The 27,565-nt window shown below is 40.3% G+C and overlaps 1 protein-coding gene across 3 annotated transcripts in view; it reads left to right on the forward strand.

The window, feature by feature from the left end:
* The first annotated feature begins 573 nt into the window (after nucleotides 1–573).
* FLVCR2 (FLVCR choline and putative heme transporter 2) overlaps nucleotides 574–27,565 on the forward strand; it is an 81,058-nt gene continuing 54,066 nt past the window's right edge. For 2 of the 3 annotated variants that reach the window (XM_060758302.2, XM_060758294.2), the window contains exon 1: nucleotides 574–1,304. In XM_060758302.2, the coding sequence (XP_060614285.2) occupies nucleotides 744–1,304 (561 nt within the window). In that variant the 5' untranslated portion in view covers nucleotides 574–743. The remainder of the gene's footprint in view (nucleotides 1,305–27,565) is intronic. The other variant, XM_060758311.2, reaches the window with a different exon arrangement.

The following is a 27,565-nucleotide window of genomic DNA, read 5'->3' on the forward strand; positions in this document are numbered from 1 at the left end:
ATAACAGTTTAAATAATGCACCACTAAGGACTTTTCGTGAACCACCTTGAGAATTTCGGGTGGGGGGGGGGCTGAAGCCCCTCAAGCCCACCCCCCCGCTACATGCCTGCCACTCAAATTTCCATATTGAACTGTTGTAGATTTTTTCGAGCTATATGGCCATGTGAGGCATTCTCTCCTGACGTTTAGCCTGCATCTATGGCAAGCATCTGATGCTTGCCATAGATGCAGGCGAAACGTCAGGAGAGAATGCCTCTTGAACATGGCCATATAGCCCGAAAAAACCTACAACAGCCCAGTGATTCCGGCCATGAAAGCGTTCGACAATACAATTTCCATATTAATGAAGGGGCGGGGCCTGGCTTTTCCGCGCGTCGGGTTGGCGGGGAGGTCGCTGAAATTTCCATATTAATAAAGGAGCGGGGCCTTAGCCAGCCAATCCCTGCCCGGCGGGAAGGGGACACCAGGTAGCTAATCCGAAAGCGAGAGGGTGGGCGACGTGTCTCTAGCAGGTGGGCGGGGCTTGACGTCACGTGCTGGGGAGGAAGAAACACCCACGCGCGTGGGGAGGGGGGGGGGAGAGGGACAAGAAAAAAAAAAAAAGCTCGGAAGGCCGAGTCAGTGAGTGGACTTAAAAAGAGGGGAGGAATGCGGAGCGGGAGAGGACTTCGCCGTCGAGGCCGGTGGCGATCGGAGCTGGTGCTGGGAGAGCGGACGCGCGTGGGAGCCCTCCTCCTGCGGCCATGGCGAACGGGGAGAGCGAGGACCCCGAGCTGCTCCGGGGCGCCAAGCCGGAGCCGGAGGGAGGCACCGGGACGCCCAACGGGGCCCTGCCGGGCTCTCCTTCTCCGCACCCCGCTCCCGAGGTGCGGCTCTGCCGTCGGCGCTGGCTGATCGTGCTGCTCTTCAGCTCGTACTCCTTCTGCAACTCCTTCCAGTGGATCCAGTACGGGAGCATCAACTCCATCGTGAGCAAGTTCTTCGGCGTGAGCGCCTTCGCCATCGACTGGCTCTCCATGTGCTACATGGTGGTCTACATCCCGCTGCTCTTCCCCGTGACCTGGCTGCTGGACAAGAAGGGCCTGCGCCTCATCGCCCTGGCCGGCGCCGCCCTCAACTGCCTGGGCGCCTGGGTCAAGACCGGCAGCGCCCGCCCCCACCTCTTCCCCCTCACCGTCCTCGGCCAGGTGGTCTGCTCCCTCGCCCAGGTCTTCATCCTCGGCATGCCTTCGCGCCTCGCCTCCGTCTGGTTCGGGCCCCGGGAAGTCTCCAGCGCATGCGCCTTCGCTGTCTTCGGCAACCAGGTGCTCACCAAGAGTCAAGACTTAGGCACATGGACCAACTTGGTCCCTCCAGGAGTTTTGGACTTCAACTCCCACCATCCCTCACGGCCTCAGGCCCTTTCCTTTTCCCCCTCAGCCGCTTAAGCGGCTGAGGGGGAAAAGGAAGGGGCCTGAGGCCGTGAGGGATGGTGGGAGTTGAAGTCCAAAACCTCTGGAGTGCCCAAGTTGGCCCATGCCTGCTCAATCCTATTAAATAAATACATTAATTCATATACTGACTTATAAATCATAGAATCCTAGAGTTGGAAGAGACCTCATGGGCCATCCAGTCCAACCCCTTGCTAGGAAACAGGAAAATCGCATTCAAAACACTCCCGATAGATGGCCATCCAGCCTCCAAAGAAGGAGCCTCCACACTCCAGGGCAGAGAGTTCCGCTGCTGAACAGCTCTCAGAGTTAGGAAGTTCACTTGTATGGAGGGTACTAGTCTAAATGTCTCTGAGAGTGCACCTAAATTAGAATTAATTTAGGATTAATTAATTTAACTTTAAGTGTCATGGCTCAGTGATGTGGAACAAAAATTACTTACAAAAACCCACATGGTGAAACTTTTACCAAATACAAACTTTTAATAGTGATTCAATGATAAGCATAAGCTATTTTTAAAAGGCCAGTCCAACAAAAGTTACAAATAGAAAATTCAGAACATTGTGTCGACCTGATGAGAAAGGTCGTCACTTGAATGTGGGAAAATTAAAGGTAGTAGTCTAACATCTCTGAGAGTGCACCTAAATTAGGATTAATTAATTTAACTTTAAATATCATGGCTCGGTGATGGGGAACAAAGGAAACGGAAGTTTGGTGAGGCACCAACACTCTCTGGCAAAGAAGGCGAAAACCTTGTAAGACTATAGGTACCATGAATCCATTGTATTGAGTCATGACTGTTAAAGTGGGATCAAACTGCATTGATTCTATAGTGTAGAAGTATCTGGAGAAATGAGAGACAGAGCCTGGGGGATACAAAAGTCCCTGTCCCATATTCCAAGGATTATGGGACTGGGAGAAGGGAACTCCCCAGAAGATTGCAAAACATGGGCAGACTCACATGGAAGAATAAAGTCCTTCAAATGTTTGTGATTCAGTTCTCTACATTCATAGAATCATAGAGTTGGAAGAGACCTTATGGTCCATCCAGTCCAACCCCCTGCCAAGAAGCAGGAATATTGCATTCAAAGCACCCCCGACAGATGGCCATCCAGCCTCTGTTTAAAAGCCTCCAAAGAAAGAGCCTCCACCATAGTCTGGGGCAGAGAGTTCCACTGCTGAACAGCTCTCAGTCAGGAAGTTCTTCCTCATGTTCAAATGGAATCTCCTTTCTTGTAGTTTGAAGCCATTGTTCCGCATTCTAGTCTCATAGTTAAGGATGGGGGTGAGGCAACAGGAAGTGAGAGAAAGGGTTTTTTGCGAAGTGAAGTTCACTCTTGAAAGAGTTCCCATGGGGAATAGGTGTCTCCACTGAAGCTTTCTCACCCATGTGTTGTCGAGGGCTTTCCTGGCTGGATTCACTGTAGTTGGGATTCAACCGCACACTGCCCAAGTCTCAAGTCCTCAATGAGGAGCAGTTAGTTCAGTATATAGACTTAGGGAATTGCCTTCCCCCATGTCTCCTAAATGACGTTTGGGAATGTATCCACAGTAGAGTCTCGCTTATCCAACATAAACGGGCTGGCACAACGTTGGATAAGCAAAAATGTTGGATAACAAGGAGGGATTAAGGAAAAACCTATTAAATGTCAAATTACATTATGGTTTTACAAATTAAGCACAAAAACATCAAGTTTTACAACAAATAGACAGAAAGAAACACTTCAATACACAGTAACATTCTGTAGTAATTACTGTATTTACAAATTTAGCACCAAAACATTGCAGTGTATTGAAACAGCTGTGGATCTAGGTGGGAGGTACTGTGTTGGATAATACAGAACTTTGGATGAGTGAAGGTTGGATAAGCGAGACTCTACTGTATTTTCTCTCTCTCTCTCTCTCTCTCTCTCTCTCTCTCTCTGTTTCTACTCTCATTCTGGTTTGGATGTTTAGAATGGATACTTTTCTATTGCAAGCTTTTTGACTCTGACTTCTGTCTTCTTACACTTTAGTACGGAGATTATGTGTGTGTGCTGAAATATCTCTCTGCATGTTCCTCAAAGAGAGGTGGTGCTTAGATGATTTTTGCCTCCTAAGCTCTGAATTCTTTACAGCCACATCACACGGCACTTCACGCTCTGCTTGCTAATGAGCTAATGCTCAACTTTTGTCTCATGTTTGATTTTTGGATGCTCTGCTATATTTTAGAGTAGTTTTCCCTAAAGCTGTGAGTTTTCCAGGCTGTATGGCCATATTCCAAAAGCATTCTCTCCTGACGTTTCCCCCACATCTATGGCAGGCATCCTCAGAGGTTGTGAGGCCTGTGGGAAACAAGGCAAGTGAGGTTTATATATCTGAAATGTCCAGTGTGGGAGAAAGGACTCTTGTCTGCTTGAGGCAAGTGTGAATGTTGCAATTGATCACCTTGATTAGCATTGAACAGCCTTGCAGGGTTAAGGCTTGGCTGCTTCCTGCCTGGGGGAATCCTTTATTGAGAGGTGATTAGCCGGCCCTGACTGTTTCTTGTCTGGAATTTCCCTGCTTGTTGAGTGTTGTTCAAATTTCCATATTAATGAAGGGGCGGGGCCTGATTTTAGAGTTTTTAAATACTTGTAGCCAGATGTGGGCAATTTCAGCAGAAAGGAGGAAACCATGAAAATGAATGAAATCTGGCTAACAGTATTTTAAAAAATCTATAATCAGACCTCATCACACTAGAAAATGAATTCACTTTAAATCCAGTTTCTGCCTCCTGCAGAATTCTAGAGTTTGTAGTTTAGGGAGGAGTCTTTAACAGATTCACTAAACCACAAACCCCAGAATTCTCCAAAAGGCAGAAACCAGATTTAAAGAGGAGTCTTTCTCTAGTGTGATGAAGTAATAGAACTCCATTCTTTAGAGATAAATATGTTTTCCACATATGTGATTCACAAATATCACTTCACTTTAAAAGTCCTTTAGTATTTACTGTATATGGGGGGCACACAAATAATTGGAGGCATGGGATAATAATAATAATAATAATAATAATAATAATAATAGAACGTTATTTATACTTCTCCACCATCTCCTATAGAGACTTGGGGTGGCTTACAAAATAGCACACAAAGATACCATACATAAAATACACAATGCATAAAATAAAATACATCAACATGAAAACAATAATAACATTACATAAACCAGGTGTATACATTGGATGAAACAACCTCTATTAAAATAGAATCAGTTAAACGATCAATGTAATCAATATAGCAGCCCAGCTGAATGCACAAAGTGTATATATAAAGTGCTAAGTGATTGGCAATCAGTTCTGGTTACTGTCTACTGGGTTAAACATAAGGCACACACACACATATATATATGTATATGGAAGAAAATAATTCAATGGAGAAAGATGTGTAGGTTGAGAAATATCCACACTTATTCTGGACTGATCTTATGGTAACTGGTGGAGAGGGATTGTATTTCATGTGTATGGAGATTTGTATATTTCTTATATCTAGCAAGATTTGTATGTTCCTTACATCTAGCAAGATTATATTTTTCTGATTGGCGTTTGAGCTAATCAAGAAAAAAGTTGCAAACTGCATGCCTTTTGCTGATTTCTTGAAAATGAACTGGGGATGGTAGTTGCAGGCTATTTCACATATTAGGTTGTCATATTTGTGGCGTAATGTAAAATAAACCACGTGTAGTTCACGTTTGATCAGCCCACACATTGCCTTGCCAGACAAAGAAAATATGAGAGATTTAAAATGGTCCTTTCTGTGTCCATGAGATACCTTCTTTCAACAGCCAAGAAGCAAATTTTATTATTATTATTTTATTTCAGTCATTTCTACCCCGCCTTTCTCACCCCCTAGGGGGGATTCAAGGCGGCTTACATCCGGCACAATTCGATGCCAACAGTTAAAATAAAATGCAATAGCAATAATAACACAATAGATTAAAAACAGACAATTAATACAGTACAATACAATACAATACAATATCAACTAAAACCGCTCTATCAAATCAGCAAATCAGTCTCTCTCTCTTCTTCTTTTCTCTTTGTACCTGCTTAGTTCAAGCCTGAACAAAAATGTAACAGTATCCAAAAGTCTCAGGCTTAGCTATCTCTCCGGGCATTACCCAACCAATTAGCTTCATACATCGTATTTTACAGTTGACACACACACTTTGGGAAATGTAAGGGACAACTAGCTTGTAGTTGAGATGTATGGGGATGAATTGGTGCCGTTAGACTCAAGGTAGAGATATACTAGTTACGAGCGCTGCCTCGCTTTCTGACTTCACTAGTAGTGAATTGTATGAGCCCAAAATGGCATCATGTGCCCACTGTACATCCTAAAGCAATTTCCCAAATAGACCTCTCATCATACTGGCAGGGAATCTAAACAAAAGAAGCTCATTTTAAAGGTAGATTCCAGAGAAGTACTGTAGCAACTGCGGTTGCTGAGCCGGGGCTATTCATGGAAACGTGGTAATACATAAAAGCACTGTCCAACCGTCTCTGGTCAATGTTTGTATATGTAGTGTAAATGTTTAATTTTATCTGTCCTCCCTTTAGAGCTGTACCTTCAAACTGTGTTTGTGTTACATCAAAGTCAGTTTCCCTACTGAGTAGGCTTAAGTGGTCTAGTAGAATTGTTTTCCATCGTTATCATCATCATCCCACCCTTTGTGATGACTTATAACAGATAAAAAAACCCACATAGTTAAACATTCACCAAATGCTAAAGTTAAAAAATGATTAAATGAGAAAAAATTAAACATAAACCATTTTTAAAAGGACAGTATAACAAAAGTAACAAATAGAAAACCCAGTACTTTGTTTAGACAGGATGAACCTTATAAAGCTTTTAGAAACTGAATGGTTTTTTGAAGTCGCCTACAGATGCGGAAGTATGCTTCTCCCCCCTCCAGCGTCTTTTGAGTCTTAAGAATACTTCTCCCTTCCTTGATGTGCGAGAGATGCTTTCCTGTTCTTGACCTTACAGCAACCCTGCATTCCCCTGTATCATGCAGATCAGGTTCTGGGGCACGAAACAAGGGATGTGTCTACACCACAGAATTGATGCAGTTGGCTCCACTTTACCTGCCATGGTTATGTTTTGCAATCTTCTGGGGAGGCCCTTCTCTGCTATGGAATGGTGAGAGTTGCATTTTATTGAGACACCAGCACGGTCTGGCAGAAAAGACTAAAGACCTTGTAAAACTCTTTAATTCCATCAAAGTCAAATTTTCATATCAAGTTACAATTCTTAGCATGACTATGACCCCATCTACACAGCCATATAATGCAGTTTGAAATTGCAATGTAGGTGGGGTCTAAGTGCTCTAATAGAATTATGTTGCATAATTCTAGTAGGATTATGCCCCCCCCCCCAGTAGCACAGCGAGTTAAACCACTGAGCTGCTAAACTTGCTGGCCGAAAGGTCGGCAGTTTGAATCTGGGAGTGGAGTGAGCTCCCGCTGTTAGGGCCAGCTTCTGCCAACCTAGCAGTTCGAAAACATGCAAATGTGAGTAGATCAGTAGGTACCACTTCAACGGGAAGATAACAGTGCTCCATGCAGTCATGCCAATCACATGATCTAGGAGGTGACTATGGACAACACTGGCTCTTTGGCTTAGATATGGAGATGAGCACCACCCTCTCCAAAGTCAGACACAACTACACTTAATATCAAGGGGAATGCTTAACCTTAAAATTATTATCATCATCCCACCTTTTGCCCTTTTCAAGGTGATTAACAAGAGATTGAAAAACCTACATGGTGAAACTTTTACCAAATACAAAAGTTTAATGGTGATTCAATGATAAGCATAAGCTATTTTTAAAGGTGCAGTCCAATAGAAGTAACAAATAGAAAATCCAGAACAATGTGTCAACAGGATGAGAAAGGTCGTCACTTGTATGTGGGAAAATGAAAGGTACTAGTCTATCATCTCTGAGAGTACACCTAAATTAATTAATTTAGGATTAATTAATTTAACTTTAAGTGTCATGGCTCAATAATGTGGCACAAAAGAAACTGAAATTTGGTGAGGCACCAACACTCCTTGGCAAAAAAGGCTAAAACCTTGTAAGACTATAGGTACCATGAATCCATTGTATTGAGCCGTGATAGTTAAAGTGGGATCAAACTGCATTGATTCTATAGTGTAGAAGTATCTGGAGAAATAAGATACAGAGCCTATGGGACAGGGATTTCTCAGTGGGGGCAGCCACTGAGAAGTCCCTGTCCCATATTCCAAGGATTTTGGGACCAGGAGAAGGGCCTCCCCAGAAGATTGCAAAACATGGGCAGGCTCATATGGAAGGATAAAGTCTTTCAAATGTTTGTGATCTACTTCACTACATTTATAGAATCATAGAATCATAGAGTTGGAAGAGAACTCGTGGGCCATCTAGTCCAACCCCCTGCCAAGAAGCAGGAAAATCGCATTCAAAGCACCCTTGCAGATGTCCATCCAGCCTCTGTTTAAAAGCCTGCAAAGAAGAAGCCTCGACTACACTCTGGGGCAGAGAGTTCCACTGCTGAACAGCTCTCACTGTCAGGAAGTTCTTCCTCATGTTCAAGTGGAATCTCCTTTCCTGTAGCTTGAAGCCATTGTTACGCACCCTAATCTCCAGGGCAGCAGAAAACAAGCTTGCTCCCTCCTCCCTATGACTTCCCCACACATTTATGCATTACTCAGCTCTTAGTTTTAAATATGATGCCATACATTTACCTCTACACCCTCAAAGGACTTCCCATTTGTTTGCTTTTAAGGTGCTCAAAGGCGGTTATTTGTTTGGACGTGCGTGTTTTGAGATTGAAACACCTCCCTCTTTGGAAAGCTTCAAATGTTTATTTTGTTATAATCTACACTGATGTAACTGAATATTGCTTTCCAGTCTAAATGCCAGTGTTTCTCAAAAGAAAACTCAAAATGTGCTACTTTGTAAAATTTTATGTTTGGTGTTTCTTTGCCAGCATAGGGATTATTCAGGGTGTCTGACAATTATCTTTACAAGATACAAAAGCATTGCAGGAAGTTTTCACATTAAAGATATAGTTCAAGCTTGTGTTGTTTTTATTGGGAACGACAAATAAACAAACAAAATCTGTAGATCTTAAGAAGTTATTTCTTGATTTAAGACATTGGTTTGCTGGCTGATATCTGAACAGAGGTTGGGCTGGAGATTTATTTATTTATTTGCCACATTTATATACTGCCCCTCTCAGCCCAGAGGCGACTCGGAGCAGTTCACAATTAATAATAATAATAATAATAATAATAATAATCTTTATCTATACCCCGCCACCATCTCCCCAATGGGGACTCAGGACTGCTAACATGAGGCCGAGCCCAAAAATAATACAACAAAATAATATACAAAACAACAGAAAATTAAACATAACAAATACATAATGCAACAAAATAAAATAGACAATGCAAAATAACATAATAAAATCAATCACAAAGGACAGGCCAAATGTGCAAGATAAAATGTTAAAATTGGCAACGATTTGATGCCTCAACAATTATAACAAATAAAACGATCATAATGTTAAAAACATTAGATATCAATGCCGTGGTCCTTTCATTACTGGCTGCTACTTCCTGACAGATGTCAGGTGGTATAATACTGGCTAAACAGTGCAATTTCTTCAGTGGTTTAGGGCATAGACATCCGATGATAATGCGGCATGTCTCATTGAGAGACTTTTTTTGATGAATGTGCAATCTTAAAATAAACAAAATACTATGTGAGATACAATTTCAGTTCTATATACAACAGAAATTGTAAAGATAATTTTTCAACACCTTTTACTGGAACTCTTGCAAACCTATTATGTTCCACCACATTTTAAAAAATCCTCTTTACTCTCTTACCAACTTTGCTATTTTTCAGCTGTTGTGCTGCTGAAGAATATTGCTGTTTGTTGCATCAATGATATTATTTGTCTTTTTTAACACCCGAAGTCACAATGTTGCTATAGTTTCAGATGTCTGTGTTGAATATGGTAGATTCACATGAATTGTAGCTTGGCTTCTGCACTCATTTAGAAAGTGCTCAGTGCTATGTTTCGATACTTCTGAAAACCTCAATGTGAGGAAGCTGTGAGATTGCTGATGATGTGCCCGAGGCTTGTAGCTTGTATTTGACTTAATAATGTATACAGCTTAGTGTTGGAGATTGCAGGGATGTGTCTAATTGTTTCATGGCATCTTGTCCAGAAAATGATACGAGTTTCAGGGTTTTTCATGAATTCTTACATTTCAGGAACTAAATGAGTCATGATTGTTGTAGTAAACAGAAGCCAGCACCATGGTACTTGTTCACAGCACACAATTATGTATAGCAGTTTCATATTACTGGGTTGCTGTGAATTTTCTGGGCTGCATGGCCATATTCCAGAAACAATATCTCCTGACGATTCAGAGTAATGTCATTAAACTGGGATCAAACTGCTTTAATTGGGCAGTGTGGGTGTACTCTTAGTGTGTAAAACATTATATTAGTTCTGTTATAATGTATTGTTGAAGGCTGGAATCACTGGGGTGTGGTGTGATTTCCATGCTGTGTGGCTGTTCTAGCAGCATTTTTCCTGATGTTTCACCTGCATCTGTGGCTGGCATCTCCAGAGGATCCTCTGAAAATGCCAGCCACAGATGCAGGTGAAACATCAGGCGAAAATGCTGCTAGAAAACAGCCATATAGCCCGGAAACCACAGAACATCTAGCTGTGATAGAAACGTAATGATGAAGAGTTCTAGGCTGTTATTATGGGTGGAAAGATTAGCTATCCAGTCATAACCATAACCAACATAGTCAATGAGGGATTATAGGAGTTGCATCCCAAAAACATCTGGCAAGCCACAGTTGGCCATTTCTGCTGTCTTACAAATCTGAAAAGAGAACAGTACAAATACTCATACATTGCAATTTACATAAACCTGGCTTTGGAATATGGCATTCGATGATTGAGTCAATAACCCTTGTCCACATGGAAGGATGGCGATGAATTGGGACTGTATTTGATGACTTGGCTTGTGTAATATGATGATGTTTTTATTGTATTTTATATTTTAATGTATAATGATGATGCACTGTGCTGTTTTTATATTACTTTATATGAACACATGTTGTGAACCGGCCTGAGTCTCTCCTCGGAGGTGAGAAGACCGGTATATAAAACTTCTAAATAAATAAATAAATAAAGGGCATTTGTAGCACTTTTGAGACAGAGATGGAAGTTGGTAGCATAAACTTTCATAAAATTAAGTCTACTTGCTTCATGCATCTGATAGAATAGATTTAAATCTACAAAAGCTAATGCTACCAATTTCTTAAACAGTTTCACAGGTACTACAGGATCCTTCTGCTTATTAATCTAGACTAACCTGGCTGTGTCTTTGAATGCTTCTGCCTAAGGAAGAGCTCTTCCAAGCACCACTGATGCTTTTTCAAATGCCTCTTTATTGCAAATGCTTTGAAATTTCCATCTGAGCTGATTTCAGAGCTAAATAAGCAGTTGAACAATTCCCCTGCTAGATTTCTGTTTAGACAAACGCAATCTCAGTAGTAGGTCAAACGTGGGAAGTGAACCACAGAGGTTTTCAATCTGTTGAGTTTGAAAATGGGATCCCTACTTCACCAGAAGAGGATGTAAATTCCTGTAACCATTGTACAAAGTGACGCTTTGACCAGTTTATTGAAGCTGCTTCATGGAACATTGTAAATTGTATTATGCATTAGGAAAATGTAGGAACAGTTGTCCACAGATGAGGGTTCAGTGAGTTGTCTTCCAGGGTGCCTGCTAGCTATGAGGACTAATAGCCATACCTACAGTTTCATTTGACAAGATCTTGATCTCTTGGTTCCGTTGAAAGTATTTTTCCCTAGTTCTTCATTCAAGATAGAGTCAAAATAAATACACTGTTCAAATAGCTTATTTGCCCTGTGTTGGGTCAATGCCACTTCAGTATTTTGACTGTTTAACCGGAATGCACACGTCTTTTTTGTAATGCACCACGTGCAATGTTGCAAGAATAATGTGCAAGATTCATTTCACTGTTCTGCTTTTACAGTTAAATCATCTTAGCTTTAAACTCAGAGGGCTGTTCTTAGGAATTCTAGATATTATAGAAGACTTGTGCACTTTGCTTCTAGTTCAGTGTGTCTGCCTGGTGAAATCAGTTCTGGATTATCTCCTTTAATAACATTTGTGTGTGCAATTGAAATGCAATGCTGGGCAATACCTTCTGAAGTCGTAGCAACATCACAGTGTCAGTCTTACAGCTAATCATAGGTTAGCTATAAGAATATTATTGTGGTATTGCAAGGTATTTATGTTGACCTATCACCTATCACCCATAAATATTGCAAGGTATTTATGTTGACCTATCACCTATCACCCAGTTTGTTTTGATTGATTTTGTGATGCAACATGTTTGACTTAGCTAAGATGATTGTCCAGACTGAACATTTGTGTCACCTTAACCATGTTAATGCTGCAGTGGCGCAATGGGTAAAACCCTTGTGCTGATTGAACTGCTGACCTGAAAGTCGGCGGTTTATTTATTTATCGTGTCAGTATCAACCAGATAAATGTATTACATTTTTAACAATTTTTTAACAAACAGACAAAACAGAGTTGGCGGTTTGAATCCGCGAGACCGAACAAGCTCCCGTCTGTCAGCTCCAGCTACCCATGTACGGACTTGAGAAGCCTCCCACAGGATGGTAACAGATCTGGGTGTTCCCTGAGCAATGTCCTTGTAGATGGCCAATTCTCTCACATCAGAAGTGACTTGAAATTTCTCAAGTAGTTTCTGATACGATTAAAAAATGTTTAAAATATCTTAAAGGCATCAGATCCTGTCTAGTCATGGAAGTTAACCAGTCACAGTCATATTTAGTACTTGAATGGGAGACCTTCAACTAATAATAGGTGCTGTAGTATATATTTCAGAGGAAAGAATTGGCAAACTGCCTTTAAGTGTTCCTTGCCTTAAAAAAATCCAAGGAAATTCATGGCTCACTATACGTTGACAGGCAGCACACTAAATATGGATATAAAATCAGAAACAGAAGGAAAGGCATTCAAGAAGACTGCAAGTTCTTGTATTTTGAAATTCTGCCCCTTTTATGATAATGTATGTTTTGATTTGGGAGTTTATAATGACAATGTACATTGGATAACACAATATAGATTTCAAAACATACACATTTATTTGGTATTGATGCCAGATTAAGATAAATTGCATCTCCAGACTATGTCAAATTTAAAAGTCTCCATGTAATTACTTAAAATATATACCCTATATTAACTTGTGTGAGTGTGTGTGTGTGTTTAATTTAAAGATCCCTCATAATCTGAGTTTCTGATATGAGTTTCTGATATGTGTTATCTCTAAATCCACCATTCTTATCATACTATATGCTATCTTTCCTTATCTGTGTCCTTGATGATAATGGGTGTGAATTTCTCTATGCTGGTTCAGTTAATCCCATTTCCCTTTTTAAATGGATTGGCTTTTTTGACAGTCCTGAGTTTCCAAAACTTGCATATGAAAGATAGCTAGTACCTGGGCACTGAGTTGGTCTTCGATGTGTATTTGTCAATGACAAGGGACAGGGATGGCTCTGCTAAACTAAACTGACTCACTTTACATAAGCCTTCGACAGTATATTGAGCTGACTCACTTTAAATGTTAATAGAAGTAAATTAAGATGGCTAAAGGACAGTAATGTTTGATCTTTCTACAGTGCCTTCACATGTCCATTGTGACTCACATAAATTATCTTTCAAAAAATCCAGTAAACCAGTTTTATGCCCATATGGCAGAACTGGGGCAGAGAGAAAGAACCAAGGCTGACAGAATAGGTTACCTGTGTGTGCTTCCTGTCAAAGAGCCTCTGCTACTCACCATCCTCAGGCAGCATGTAGCTGTTTAGCCTTCTCCTGTAATCTATTTTATTTGGTAAGGGAAAAACCCCAGAAGAAATAATGGGAAACATAAGAGTGTTGTGTTGGAAGAGACCACAAAAGTTATCCAGTTAAATCCCCTGCCTTTCAGTAACACACAATCAAAACACTCCTGATAGATAGATAGCTATCTAGGCTCTTCTTTAAAACTTCTAGAGGAGGAGACTCTACGATGCTCAGAGACAGCTGAACAGCTTTTAGTGTCAGAAAGTTATTCCTAATGTTTAGGCGTGATAATAATAATAACTTTATTTTTACACCACCACCATCTCCCAATAGGGAGTTGGGGAGGCTTACAAAGTAGTACACAATGGTGCCACACAACATATGGAATACAATACAAGGTAAAGGTTTCCCCTTGACATTAAGTCTATATATGTGTTATGGCGACAATTTTTATGCTTATATTGTTTTGTTAATCTCATGTTTATGTTGTTTACTCTGTATGTATTGATGATATTACTTGGAAACTGCTCTGAGTCTCCTCGGGGAAATAGAGCAGTATATAAATAAATAAATAAATAAATAAATAAATAAATAAATAAATTATTATTATTATTGCCATGTCCGACTCTGGGGGATGGTGCTCATCTCAATTTCTAAGCTGAAGGACCGGCATTGTCCTGATTGCGTGGAGCACTGTTACCTTCCTGCCAGAGCGGTACCTATTGATCTACTCACATTTGTATGTTTTTGAACTGCTAGGTTGGCAGAAGCTGGGGCTAACAGTGGGAACTCCCCCCACTCCCCAGATTTATAGTGTTGACCTTTCGGTCAGCAAAACAAACAATACAGGAGTGTTAACCCTTCCCTATGCTATCCAGAGCTCGTGTGTATGTATATGTGTGTGTATGTATATGTATGTATATATATGTATGTATATAGATGTATAGATATATAGATATGGCTGGAGTTACACTTAAAAATGTACCTATTCTGACTTACATACAAATTCAACTTTAGAACAAACCAACAAAAACCATCTTGTTCATAAACTTGGGGACTGCCTGTACTTTTCAAGTCAACTGCGTTATTAGCTGAAATTAGCCTGTGTTTAGTTTTTAGGAAAGCAATGGTGAGTCTCTGTTAATGCAAGGGTTTTTAATTAGCATCCCTACAGTTTTTAAAAAGAACTACATGGAAACCTGTCGTCTCTGATCCATAACAAAATTGTGTCTGCGTGTCACACTGAAGAATGTTGCCTTTGACTGAGAAGGAGAAGTGGAACCAACCATCAAGATTTTTGAGCAGACAACTTTGTATAATGTTCCATTTGTTTTACCCAAGGACCCATCTCCCATATCTGATCATTAATTTCTGGTTTACTGTTATTGTTCATGAAGTGCCATGTAGCTATCAGATAGCAACCTAATGCCCATGAATTATTATATCAGCTCTGTGGAATGGAGCCGCCAGTGGTTCAATGGGTTAAACCCTTGTGCCGGCAGGATTGCTGACTTGAAGGTTGGGTTGCTGACCTGAAAGTTGCCAGTTCGAATCCGGGGAGAGTGTGAATGAGCTCCCTCTGTCAGCTGCAGCTTGGGGATATGAGAGAAGTCTCCCACAAGGATGGTAAAACATCCAGGCGTCTCCCGGGCAACATTCTTGCAAACGGCCAATTCACTCACACCAGAAACAACTTGCAGTTTCTCAAATTGCTCCTGACACAAAAAAAAGCTCTATGGAATCTGCAAAGATTTTAAAATTCTTGTTTAATTCTTCTTATAGTAACCTTGCAAGGGCTCTGTGACATCTTGTACTTCAGTATCACTAGGGAGATAAACAGCATTCCTAGGTAAAATTGCTTGCAATGATACAGATTAGAATCCTTCAGCTGGTTGCAATGAAAAAGAATGTTATCTGTGCTGTTCTTCAGAAGCAAGAACAGCACAGGTCCCTGGAACATTGTGGAAAAAATTATTAGTTGTTAAATTAAAAACTGGAGACGGCACCTGTGTTTTAATGCTCTGTGGGAGATGCTGTATCAGCAGGTGTTTCTTACCATGCAACCAGATAATAAACAACATCTGCTCAAATTTCCTTTTGTATACAGTCATTAAAAGTACAGGAACGCTGTCCAGTTTTCATTCCAGCAACTTTATTTTTCTTCTACATCAGATAGCTTGAAATAAATTACATACCGTTCATAATATTTATGTGTGAGTTGCAAATTGTAATTCGAGCATAGAGGAAAACTTGTAAAAGTTACTTTTTCAATGGCACTGGATGTGCTGATAGTAGGATTTTGGGAGTGGTTGCCCTCAAAAAGCAATTCTTCCAAAGTATTGTCGAAGGCTTTCATGGCCGGAATCACTGGGTTGTTGTAGGTTTTTTTTGGGCTGTATGGCCATGGCCTAGAGGCATTCTCTCCTGACGTTTCGCCTGCATCTATGGCAAGCATCCTCAGACCTCACTACCTCTGAGGATTCTTGCCATAGATGCAGGCGAAACGTCAGGAGATAATGCCTCTAGACCATGGCCATACAGCCCGAAAAAAACCTACAACAACCCAATTCTTCCAAATTCTAAGACTGAGTTTCTGCAAGACATGGATGTTACATTTTCTTTGGATGAGAGGGTGGGTGGAAAGTGGGGATGTAAGGACAGGGAGTTGAAGGTGCCCCTGAAATGAGAAGCTGTACTGATTTTAAAACCAATTTGGGAATTGCTGATAATGCTTGATTTGAAATGGCAGGGAAGCCATAGTGGCCAGTATCTAAATCTTCTTGCTGTGCTTCTATTCTCATTCTGCATTTGAATATTAAGACTACAGGAGACATTCCAAGTGTGGCTTCTCATTATTCCCAGTGTCTTGAGGCCAAACTGGAGGGTGTGTCATGTCAAGGCGAAGATGTGGCTTTTGGAGAAATGACTAGCTGTACAAAACTTGATGTATGCAAGGCAGAGAGGGAAGAATTAAGCCACAGCAAGATACAAATAGCTTCTGCCAACATACCAACTTCTTTGATCTTGACTTGGATCTATTTGTGCTGTGCTTATTTTGGGGGTTAGCTGCAATTATAACCAGCAGCACATCCAATCCTCACAGCCTACACGTACCAGAGACTCATGTTGAATCTAGCCTCGTGAACATAGGAATGGCTGATAAGAACTACTGAAGAAAAATCAGGGATTCACCAGCATTTTGCAGCACTTGTAGTCTGTGCAACTTTATACCACTGACTCGCTTTTTGAATTGCCATTCCCACTGTGAGTTTTTCAATTTTTTGTCCTTTGAGTCTTATAACCAATGATTCATGTGCAGTGACCACAAGACAATGTTATTTTTCCCTTCTGTCAAAATACAGTTCTCAAACTGAAAGTATCCTCCTCTGAAGGGACATCCAGTCCACTCCAGTTAAAGAATATAGGGAAAGGCCTTGAAGCCGACCTACAAGAATTGACACTAGTATAATAGATTTACTGAGCATAGAGATGAGCTGGTTACATCTCCTCTGTTGTGATGACGTTTATTCTTTTACTAGTTAAATTTGCATCTATATAAAATAACTAAGGTTTCCCCTTGACATTAAGTCTAGTTGTGTCCGACTCTAGGAGGTGGTTCTCATCTCCATTTCTAAGCCAGAGTCTGTGTTGTCCGTAGACACCTCCAAGGACATGTGGCCAGCATGACTGCATGGAGCGCTGTTACCTTCCTTCAGAAGGCACCTATTGATCTACACACATTTGTATGTTTTCGAACTGCTAGGTTGGCAGAAGCTGGGCCTAACAGCGGGAGCTCACCCCACTCCCCGGATTTGAACTGACAACTTTTCAGTCAGCAAGTTCAGCAGCTCAGTGGTTTAACACGCTGTGCCACCGGGGGGGGGGGGCATAGATCTAGACTACCCTAAAATCCAGTCTCAGAATGCAGATTAACTGCTTTGAACTGGGTCTACACTGAATCTATGCTGCCATATAAATCCAGTTCAATGCAGTCAGTATGCATTCAGAAACTGATTCATATGGTAGTGTAGATGGGGCCTTAGTGGAGAAAAATACCTAGTGAGATCTGTATCAAGAATAAACCAATAAACCAGTGCCTGCTTTTTGAGCAGCAGCAACAACAAACTTATTTATACCTTGCCACCATCTCCCAATAGGGACTTGGGGCAGTTTACAAAGTAGCACTTTATGGTGCCACACAACATATAAAATACAATAAAAGGTAAAGGTTTCCCTTTGACATTAAATCTTGTCGTGTCCAACTCTGGGGGTAGTGCTCATCTCCATTTCTAAGTCGAGGAGTCAGCGTTGTTCATAGACGCCTCCAAGGACATGTGGCCAGCATGATTGCATGGAGCGCCATTAAATAACTACAATGTATAAAAACACTATCCTCTTTTTTGGCGTTACATAAATGTACACTTTATTATCTGCAGTAAAGAGCTGAATTGATTCTCATTGATCCTAAGTACTGCATGACCTGCAAAATTTTGAGATGTAGACAAATTGTAAGAAAGAAACACATTAATTAAATTTAGCACAATGAAATATTCTCCCTCCTTCATTCTTTGTTACTACCTTTCCCCCCTAGAATGTCCTTTTCAGAATGAATGTTTCTCTGTACCGTTTTTGCCTTGTTCTTCTGGACATCCAGTTCTTGAGTATTTTCCTACTTAATGGCTATTAGAATGCAAGCTCCTATCAGTACATACTTGGTAGTCCTTCCTAGTGAACACAGTAGGATATTTTCAAGTACAGTCATAGCTCTCCATATCTGTGAGCACCCCAGAACCCACCCTGCTGGACACAGATGGCCTTGATAAGATGGAGGCTTGCTGGACCCTCCCCTGCCTATTTGTGTCAGCACTCACCTTGTATGTGGTGGGTTGGGATGAAGGGTTCCTACTGATAAGAACTTGACAGAGAGAGGCAACAGGATGGAGAGATGGATCATGATGTGAAAGTGTCTGATTGAGTGATACTCCAAAAGGATGTGAAACTGTGAAACTGTAAGAGCTAATATACTGTCACTGTAGTATAGTGTGCCTTTAAGACATAACCCTCAAGTTTTTTTTTTTAACTTAAACCCTGTTCAGGGTTCCTCCATTTTGGTGGCACTACCAGTGCTCCAGTCCTATGTATTTTTTTCTATGTCTTCAGAGTTTTTCGGAAGAAAACTTTCTTTCTGACAGCAAGAAACGCTTGGTTGCCTTGCTAGCAGTGTCTCTAAGTCTGCATCTTTTAAGAGATTGGGGTAACATATTGATGGGTTCTGCATCTGTGGGATTCAACCAACCATGTCTTGGAAGTATTTTTAAAAATTCGAAAATGCAAGCCTTAATTTTGCTGTATGCTGAGCATTATGTTGATGCGTAGGTATATCCTGCTATAGCCTGCTGCCATTTCATATATTCTAAGGCTCTCTGGTTTCCCCATCTATAGTGACCCTTTAATGCAGTTTGAGACTGACTTCAAATAGCAACAGCTAAGGGTTTTTTTTTCTGTGTCAGGAGTGACTTGAGAACTTCAAGTCGCTTCTGGTGTGAAAGAATTGGCTGTCTGCAAGGACGTTGCCCAGGGGTTGCCTGGATGTTTTGATGATTTTACCATCCTTGTGGGAGGCTTCTCTCATGTCCCCGCATGGGGAGCCAGAACTGACAGAAGGAGCTCATCCACACTCTCCCCAGATTTGAACCTGTGACCAGTCCTGCCAGCACAGGGTTTAACCCACTGTGCCACTGGAGGCTCCAACAGCTAGGTGATGCATGCCATGAAAACACACTGGAGAAAGATTTAAACCAGTGGCTCCCAAATTTATTTTGACCAGGGACCACCCTCCAACATTAGTACCAAAAGGTTATGAATCTGGTTTTGGTCAACTTTAGATTCAATTTGGTTATTTGGGGTGCTGATTCAGAAAATTGCATTGGATAGTTCACATCAGCTCTAGTTTCTGATACAGAACATGCTATCCAGTAGTCACCATCTCCTCACCCAAAGAAAGCCATATTTAATAAGCCTCAGCACTATAAGAGAGTTTTGCAAGACCAGTTGCTCTTCTTGTAACAGTGTAGTAATGGTAAGGCCACAGACCATATTTTAGTTCTTGTGGATCACTGGTGGTCCATGGACCACAGGTTGGGAACCACTGCTTTAAATCAACACAAGCAACGCCAGGGGAAAGTCTGAAAGAAGGCCTTTAATGCACATTACTGAACTCCAATGTAAACTACACTGCAGAGCAAAACCAGATTGGCAGAATGTGAATTGCTTTTCAGATACCAAGAGCACTCCACTCATGCATAAAGATGCATTCCTGCAGGAAAAAATGTCTTTAAACAAATATTCTCTATGGCTGTTAAGCTGCAAATACTGTGGATCCTGGAACTGGTTTGAGAGCCAGTTTTTATAATGGTGTATAATGGTATAATCACCATCCAACCCTCAAAGGTCCAAGATTTCCTCTGTAATCACCCACATTGCAAAATGGATTTCTTCAATGGCCAGGTTGAAACTGACCTAAGTGGTCATTGTAGATGCTCCCTGACACTTGTTTGAATTCTGTCCCATTTTCCCATTGTATATATTGGGTCCATGGATTTTGATCTCCATGGGAAGTTCTGGAAGCAGACCCCAGTGGATAGCAATGGCCCGTTCTGAGCATGGACTGAAGTTTTAAAACGGTAGTCAGGCATAGCGAAATGATTAAATTATATTAATTGCTCTAAAATTAATTAATTCATTATAGGACAAACTTTCCCGATAAAGCAACCCACTTTGTTAAAGGTAAAGCTTTCCCCTTGACATTCAGTCTAGTCGAGTCTGAGTCTGGGGGGTGGTGTTCATCTCCATTTCTAAGCTGAAGAGCCGGCGTTGTCCATAGATTTCTCCAAGGTCATGTGGTTGGCATGACTACATGGAGCACCGTTACCTTCTCGCCGACGTGGTACCTATTGATCTACTCACATTTGCATTTTTGCGAACTGCTAAGTTGGCAGAAGCTGGGGCTAGCAATGGGAACTCACTCTGTCCCACAGATTTGAACCACTGATCTTCCAGTTAGCAAGTTCTGCAGTAGATTGAATCTGCCAGACAGGGTGAGCTCCCATTGTTAAGTATATGGAACATAATTTTAGAGATTCAGATGTGTGCGTATGATTGCAGATGGAATGTGGACCATCAAGGTCACGTATGGACAAGATTTTCCCCTCAAGTTTTTTTATTTTACTTAAACCCTGTTTTTTCCTTTTCTCAGCATCTGCTGCTCTCCTCCTTTGTTTGCGTATGCTGTCGTTTTGGATATATGAGTAGCAGCGCTTTCGACTGAACATGAGAAATATAGCAGATGGTGTAGATGACAATTTTTTCTCAGCAATTTGAGCTGTGATTTGGCATTAGGCCAGGTGCTGGTTTTGATAGCTCCTTTCTCGCAGTTGCCTGGCCCTGGAAACATTCACATTCACAGAAGAAATGTGTTTTCTTCTGTGTTGGTGCAACACTGTTATGTCTGTATTTTTCATTGACTCCCACAACTCATTGCTGTGCTTTTTATGAAATATTGCTTGCCCATGAATAACTCATTGTTGGAACATTTCTGTAGAAGGCTATTTTAGATGCTCAAACCATAAAGGCTAAATACAGACTTTGTTTAAGCTGGCTATTTAGAACTGTTTAACCCACATTTCCAAATAAAGTGAGTCTTTTGTGCTGATTATGTCTGTATGCAATGGGGTTATAAACCAATTTGTGTACCTTGGGCGGTCTTTCTGGAAAGCTAAGTGTGGCGGAGGATTCAATTGATGGCTGCGTACGTATTTCATTACAGAAAAATCATGTAAATATTAGTCAATACAGAGGAAGTTATCTGCCTGTTGTAAAACCATTTATGATGCCTGAATATGACCATCAATGTAATAGGCATGATGCAAAGCAACTGGGAAGAAAAGATTCAACCAAGCGATTTCAGGTGTGTGATTTAACTTCTGTGCTGGAATGACTGCCGAGGCAGTAGAATCATAGAATCATAGAGTTGGAAGAGACCTTATGGTTCATCCAGCCCAACCCCCTGCCAAGAAGCAGGAATATTGCATTCAAATCACCCCTGACAGATGGCCATCCAGCCTCTGTTTAAAAGCTTCCAAGGAAGGAGCCTCCACCACACTCTGGGGCAGAGAGTTCCACTGCTGAACGGCTCTCACAGTCAGGAAGTTCTTCCTAATGTTCAGATGGAATCTCCTTTCTTGTCGTTTGAAGCCATTGTTCCGCATCCTAGTCTCCAGGGAAGCAGAAAACAAGTTTGCTCCCTCCTCCCTGTGACTTCCTCTTACATATTTATACATGGCTATCATATCTCCTCTCAGTCTTCTCTTCTTCATTAGATGCTTTCGTTTGAATTATTTCCCATTTTCCCATTGTATAGAATGGATCTTGAGCATACATGGATTTTGATCTCCATGGTGAGTTGTGGAAGCAGACCCCAGTGGATAGCAATGGTCCATTCTGAGCATGGACTGAAGTTTTAAAATGGTAGTCAGGCATAGTGAAATGATTTAATTATATTAATTGCTCTAAAATTATATTAATTACTCTCTTTGAGGAGATGAGGCCATTCTTCAGTTGGCCCCAACCAGCTGTATAGAGTGGGTCCTGGTGTTGGCTGTCTTTTAGACACAGACAGGTAAAAATCCTGGTGTGACAACTATCGGGATAAGAATGTAGCAAATATGATTGTTATCAGAAGAGAATATATGTAGCAGTGAAAATAAAACAATTGAAGGTATGCATTCTTTCGTTTTACAGAGTGGAAACATTCTTGAAGAAATTATTGCAAAGCAGGGGTAGAATTCAGGATACATTCCTAGCTGCTCTTATCATAGTAATTATTTTTTTATTTGTGGCAGGTCACATGTGTCAAACACAAGGCTTATGGGCCAAGTCTGGCTTGCCATGTAATTTATGCGGCCCTCCAGATGCTGAACTACAGCTCCAGTATTCCTCATCATTAAACATCATGACTAGAGCTGATGAGAGTTGTGATACAGTAACATCAGGAAGGCTGCTGTTTATTCTGTTTAGTCAGGAGAGTGGAAATTTAGTTACAAGGCTTGTGGATATGATGCCTGACTTTAAAATGTATTTTAACCTTTCCCCAACCTCAGAGCCATAAGTGCTATTGGGTTTCAGTCCCATTATCCTTAGTCCGCATGATGTATAATCAAAAGTGATTGGAGTTGTCATTCAGTAACATCTGGGGACAACTGGATAAACACTAAAGAGCACCAACAATTATCTAAAAATATTATAATTGGCCTCCTGTATCCATATATTTTCCATTCATGGATTCAATTGCCCTTTGAAGGCAACCATAAGTTTCATGTGGCCCTTGATGAAAATGAGAATGACACCCTGTTAACACACACACACACACACAGAGAGAGAAAATGAATTCTTCCCACACCAGAAGACAGAAAATATTGACTCTCACAATGTTCTCCATGTTCAATAGTCTCATCTAGTCTTTGGAATGTCTGTGTGTTTCCTTGACTGTCTGACTTGCTTGGGTGCAATTGATTGAATGACATGCTCTAGTCAGACATGATTTGACAACATCTTTTGAACTAAATTTCTTCATTGGCAGTCCATTCTCTTTGATGAAGATGAGACAAGAATAGAAAGAATTTGGATAATATAGTCTCTGGGAATGTGCCTTCTTCAGAATTCTGTCATTATGAGGGATTATGCTATAGATGTCAAATAAGGCTTCTTTAATAGTATTTTCTGTCTGTATTTATTTCCTTCCCAAAATTCTGAAGGGTAAATCTCATTTCCTTTCATAGACATGTCACATTCGTTTTAGTTATGGGCAAAATGTTTTCAGGACAAATTACATAGCCGTTTTTCTAGGAAGCCCAACTGAAAAGAACAGAACCTGCTGGGTTTTTAATCAAGGATAGTCATGCCTTGAAGTTTGGAAGGCCATATTCTGCCCTTTTGGCCTTTGATTGAGCTTTGGATGGCTGCCTCCTCCTCCTACAGAAACCATTTTAAATGATCAGAAGTGATATTACATCACACCTGGTTATTTGCTGGGGTTGAGATCTCCTGAAACAATTTTAGTAACACTACCATTATATCAGCTTTTTTGGCTATTGGGGGTGCTGGGGGATTTGGGGAGTTGGTGGGGGTCCCACCAAGGGCCACATGTAGTCAATAAGCTTAGCCTTGTTTTGAAGTCTTGGGTGATGTTTCAAATTTAAGCTAAAATTTTAGGATACCCTTTGCTTTTCAATATTCTTCATTTTATGGAACACAAAGCACTTATTATAAAGTAAACGCTGCTCTTTGAGCCACTTGTGAAAAGGCCCTTTGTCTTGAAGCATGAAGTGGTTTGCTCTTCTGCCAACAGAAAGAACTAAATGTGAGTTTGTCTTTGAATTAGGTACAAGTTCAGGATTGCCCATCACGATAGTGACAATTTTGACTGAGTTCTCAACAATGTCAGCACCAACCGAATGCTTATGCTTGGAGGTCAAGAGCATGTAAACAGAAGAGATAGCAGTGGGGATGTTTAAACTTCAGATTTCGACTGACCTACTGCTACTATTATGCAGAGGCAAGGGAACTGGCAGGCATTCAGTTTAGGATTTGTTGTAGTAGATCATTACCTATATGAACTAAATTGCAGTCTGAATTCTCAAGTTCTGCATCCAACATCTATTGAAGGAGGAAACTATAGATTACCATTTGTGTTGCAAAAAGCAAAAAAGATTGAAGCATTTAGCAACTGTCATGTGCACCTTTTCTGGCTAAATAACAAAGAGTGCACCTTTTGCTGCTGTGCATTAAATTTGCCAGTGAATACTTTTTTTTTGCATTCAATGTTTTGAAAATTGAGGTATGCATTAGATTCAAGAAAATATGGCAATAAGTAGTTTGTCATGCTTTTCACAATGGAAACAATCATCAAATTCTTGGAAGCTTCCCTTAATTACTCTGTATACTGAAATGGGATATGTGCTTTAATGGATTATACTTTGTAATTATGAGTTTTCCATCCAAATATACAAATCAAATGGAATTTATTCTTTTCAGATACCATAACTTTGTACCACTGTGATAACGGGAACACAAGGTGTGAATGACAAATGAAAGAAGATCTCTAAACATTATACGAGTTAATGGTTTGTAGCTTGATATGTTTTGCATCCCAGAATTTGAATATTTCTATCAAAGTCCAAGAGAGAGATCTAGCCAGTATTGGCAAACACTTTTCTTACATTTTAATGGCTACTCTATATTGTGTATGTGGTGGTTAACTAGGATGATCTTGGCTGATAAAAGGCTTGACTGAATAAAGAGGTTTAACAAATGTACATACTCTGATCTTCTGTTTCTGCGGGCAGCAATTTCTCAGCTTCAGATGAACCATATAACTAGATAAACAGTTTGTGGTTTATTTGGGCTGACATGAGAAGTCACATTTCTCTGCATACACATAAAAATGGGACTGGTGATTATCTGGTCTGGGAAACAGCCAGAGGGGTTTGTCCAGCCTTCCTGTTCTCGGGATTATCTTCAATGGATCATGGAGAGCTGATTGTCTCTGGACTATGTCTTGATACCTTTGATAAAGCATTTTATAAATTTATATACAGTATACAAAAAGATACAAATGACACTGAAAGTCAAGAAAAATAGATACAATTGTTGAAGGGTTAGAAACATAGAGTTGAGGAGTTTATAACTGATACTGGTTTGGTCTCAATCTTCTGATGGTTTGAACTTATGCAAGTCGAAAAAGAGTCTTTTTTATTTTAAAAAGGAAAGATTATAGATGTATTTCTGAGCCCTTGGTGAACTATAAATCTTCTTGGCCGGGGTGGGGGGGACTAATAGTGGTTTGACAACATTGACTTACAGAAATCCTGTAAATTACATAGGGTTTTATAGGCATGTAATTGTGAGAAGTGGTTTTGCCGATTCCTTTCTTTGAAATGTAGCCTATAGTACCTGGCTTTTGTTGGCAGTCTCTGATCAGGTTTGTTGAAGTTGTGTACTCTGATATAATTTCTGATTTAAGATGACCCTAAATTACCCAATCAAAAGTTTTTTTGGAGGCTGAGAGTATGTGGCTTGCCTAAGATTACCAAATGGGTTTCATGGCTGAGAGTCATAGTCCAATGCTGAAATCATTACACCATCTGAACATTAGGAAGAACTTCCTGACTGTGAGAGCCGTTCAGCAGTGGAACTCTCTGCCCCGGAGTGTGGTAGAGGCTCCTTCTTTGGAAGCTTTTAAGCAGAGGCTGGATGGCCATCTGTCAGGGGTGATTTGAATGCAATATTCCTGCTTCTTGGCAGGGGGTTGGACTGGATGGCCCATGAGGTCTCTTCCAACTCTTTGATTCTATGATTCTATGATTCTATGTGAGTTATCCCTATTAGAGTAGCAGTGTCTTAATTCTTTGCTGTGCTTCTGATCAGTATAATGAAATGATTTTTAACTATAACAAAAGGTATATTTTCATAGCACAGAACCATAGCAATGACATGAAACAATAAAAAACAATTCAGTTCCATATTGACAATATAATCCATGGAACTCATATTGTGAGAGAATTAAAGAATCACATAGTTAGAAGGGAGTGCATGAACCATTTAATTCTACCTTCTCCCCCCACAACATGTATGAATACATACGTAATTAAAGCTGTCCAGAGAGATGACCAAAGAGATAGCCTAAGTTTAACGACCCCCTTAGAGACCAAAACACATTTACCTAAATGTAAATAATACTACATAACAAAATTTGAAAAATATTCCTGGTTTGAAAGTGTTGTTTCCTGTTTAACTGCGTGGTATTTACTTTGAAAGTAGTTGTTATAGTCCAGTGACTTCATTTTTGTGTCTGCCACAAACTGTTGAATTGGTTGTGACGCTGTCTGATATTAAATGAAAAACTATAGCAAAACGTTCTTCAGGATGTCTCACAAAAACAAAGTTTTTGGAGTTTAATAAACTTTCCCCATTTTTAATGATAGAACCAATTAGGAAATGATGTTTATAACCCAGAAACAAAAATTGTGCTGCATAGTGTAATTGGAATATATCTTAAATATAGATAAGCCAAGTTTTTGGTTCTCAATTGCAAGGTGAGCAATAATGCCAACCATCCTCCATAAACAGCAGGATGTCCTGGAAACCCATATAATTAAAAAAAATCCATTTTACTGTACTTTCCATCATAAGTCTAGAGTCAGACAAAGCAAGCCGGCTTGACAACAAAACGTTGCAATACATTCTGCTCTTTTAGTTGGGAGTGTCCTTGGTGATATCCTCCAATTTCAAACATTTGTACCCCGTCCTTCTCAACCCCTGAGGGAGGACTCAGGTTTACAACCGACCATTGTTCTTGTCATGACGTTATGTTCTCAGTTTTCACTTTTTCTTTTAAAACTGATAATCTGAATTCTGTGTTTCTGAGCTCATGAGAATTGTCAATGAATAGATCTTGGACTGGAACTCTGGACTATGATTTGGATTTGCGGACTTAGGCTTGGTCGTGTTTTAATATTTTAATGTATTTTATAATCTTGTTGATTGTTTAATGTTAATTGTTTGTACTGCAATTGTTTGTCTGTTGGCATCTAATGACTGCCAGTCGTAAGCTGCCCTGAGTCCCCCCTCGGGGATTGAGAAGGATGGGATATAAACATTTTAAATAAATAATAATCAGTCATTGTAAGAGAGCTGTAGTTTTTGTTTTTTAAAAAACACCTTAAATGACTGTTGTTTCCCTATTGCTTTGCTGTGTTTTGGATCATTTCTGTTATTCCTCTGTACTTAAATATGCTATTGCCAGGAGTGATGTGTTAAAAAAAGTAATTCTTTCTGTTTTCTGGCCAGGAAAGTTTCAGTTCTGAGATGTTGGGTTTGCTGGTCTACAATTAGATTGATTAATAGAAATTAACTTGATAAGATTGACATGAAGCATTCATGCAAATTACAAGAAATATCTGAAAAACCATAATATCCAGTCTTTGGTGTTTTTACTTTTTTGGAATCAAAGAAAACATGGTTCTGAGAAAATCCACTAGCATCTCAGGGTAAACGGAAAGCTGAATTTAACATCAAGGTACAATGTACTTCTAAATAAATACCCGGGTCCAAGATCATAAGATTCAAGATATGAATGTTG

Source organism: Anolis sagrei, chromosome 1 (genome assembly GCF_037176765.1).
Source record: "Anolis sagrei isolate rAnoSag1 chromosome 1, rAnoSag1.mat, whole genome shotgun sequence".
Classification (NCBI taxonomy): Eukaryota; Metazoa; Chordata; class Lepidosauria; order Squamata; family Dactyloidae; genus Anolis; species Anolis sagrei.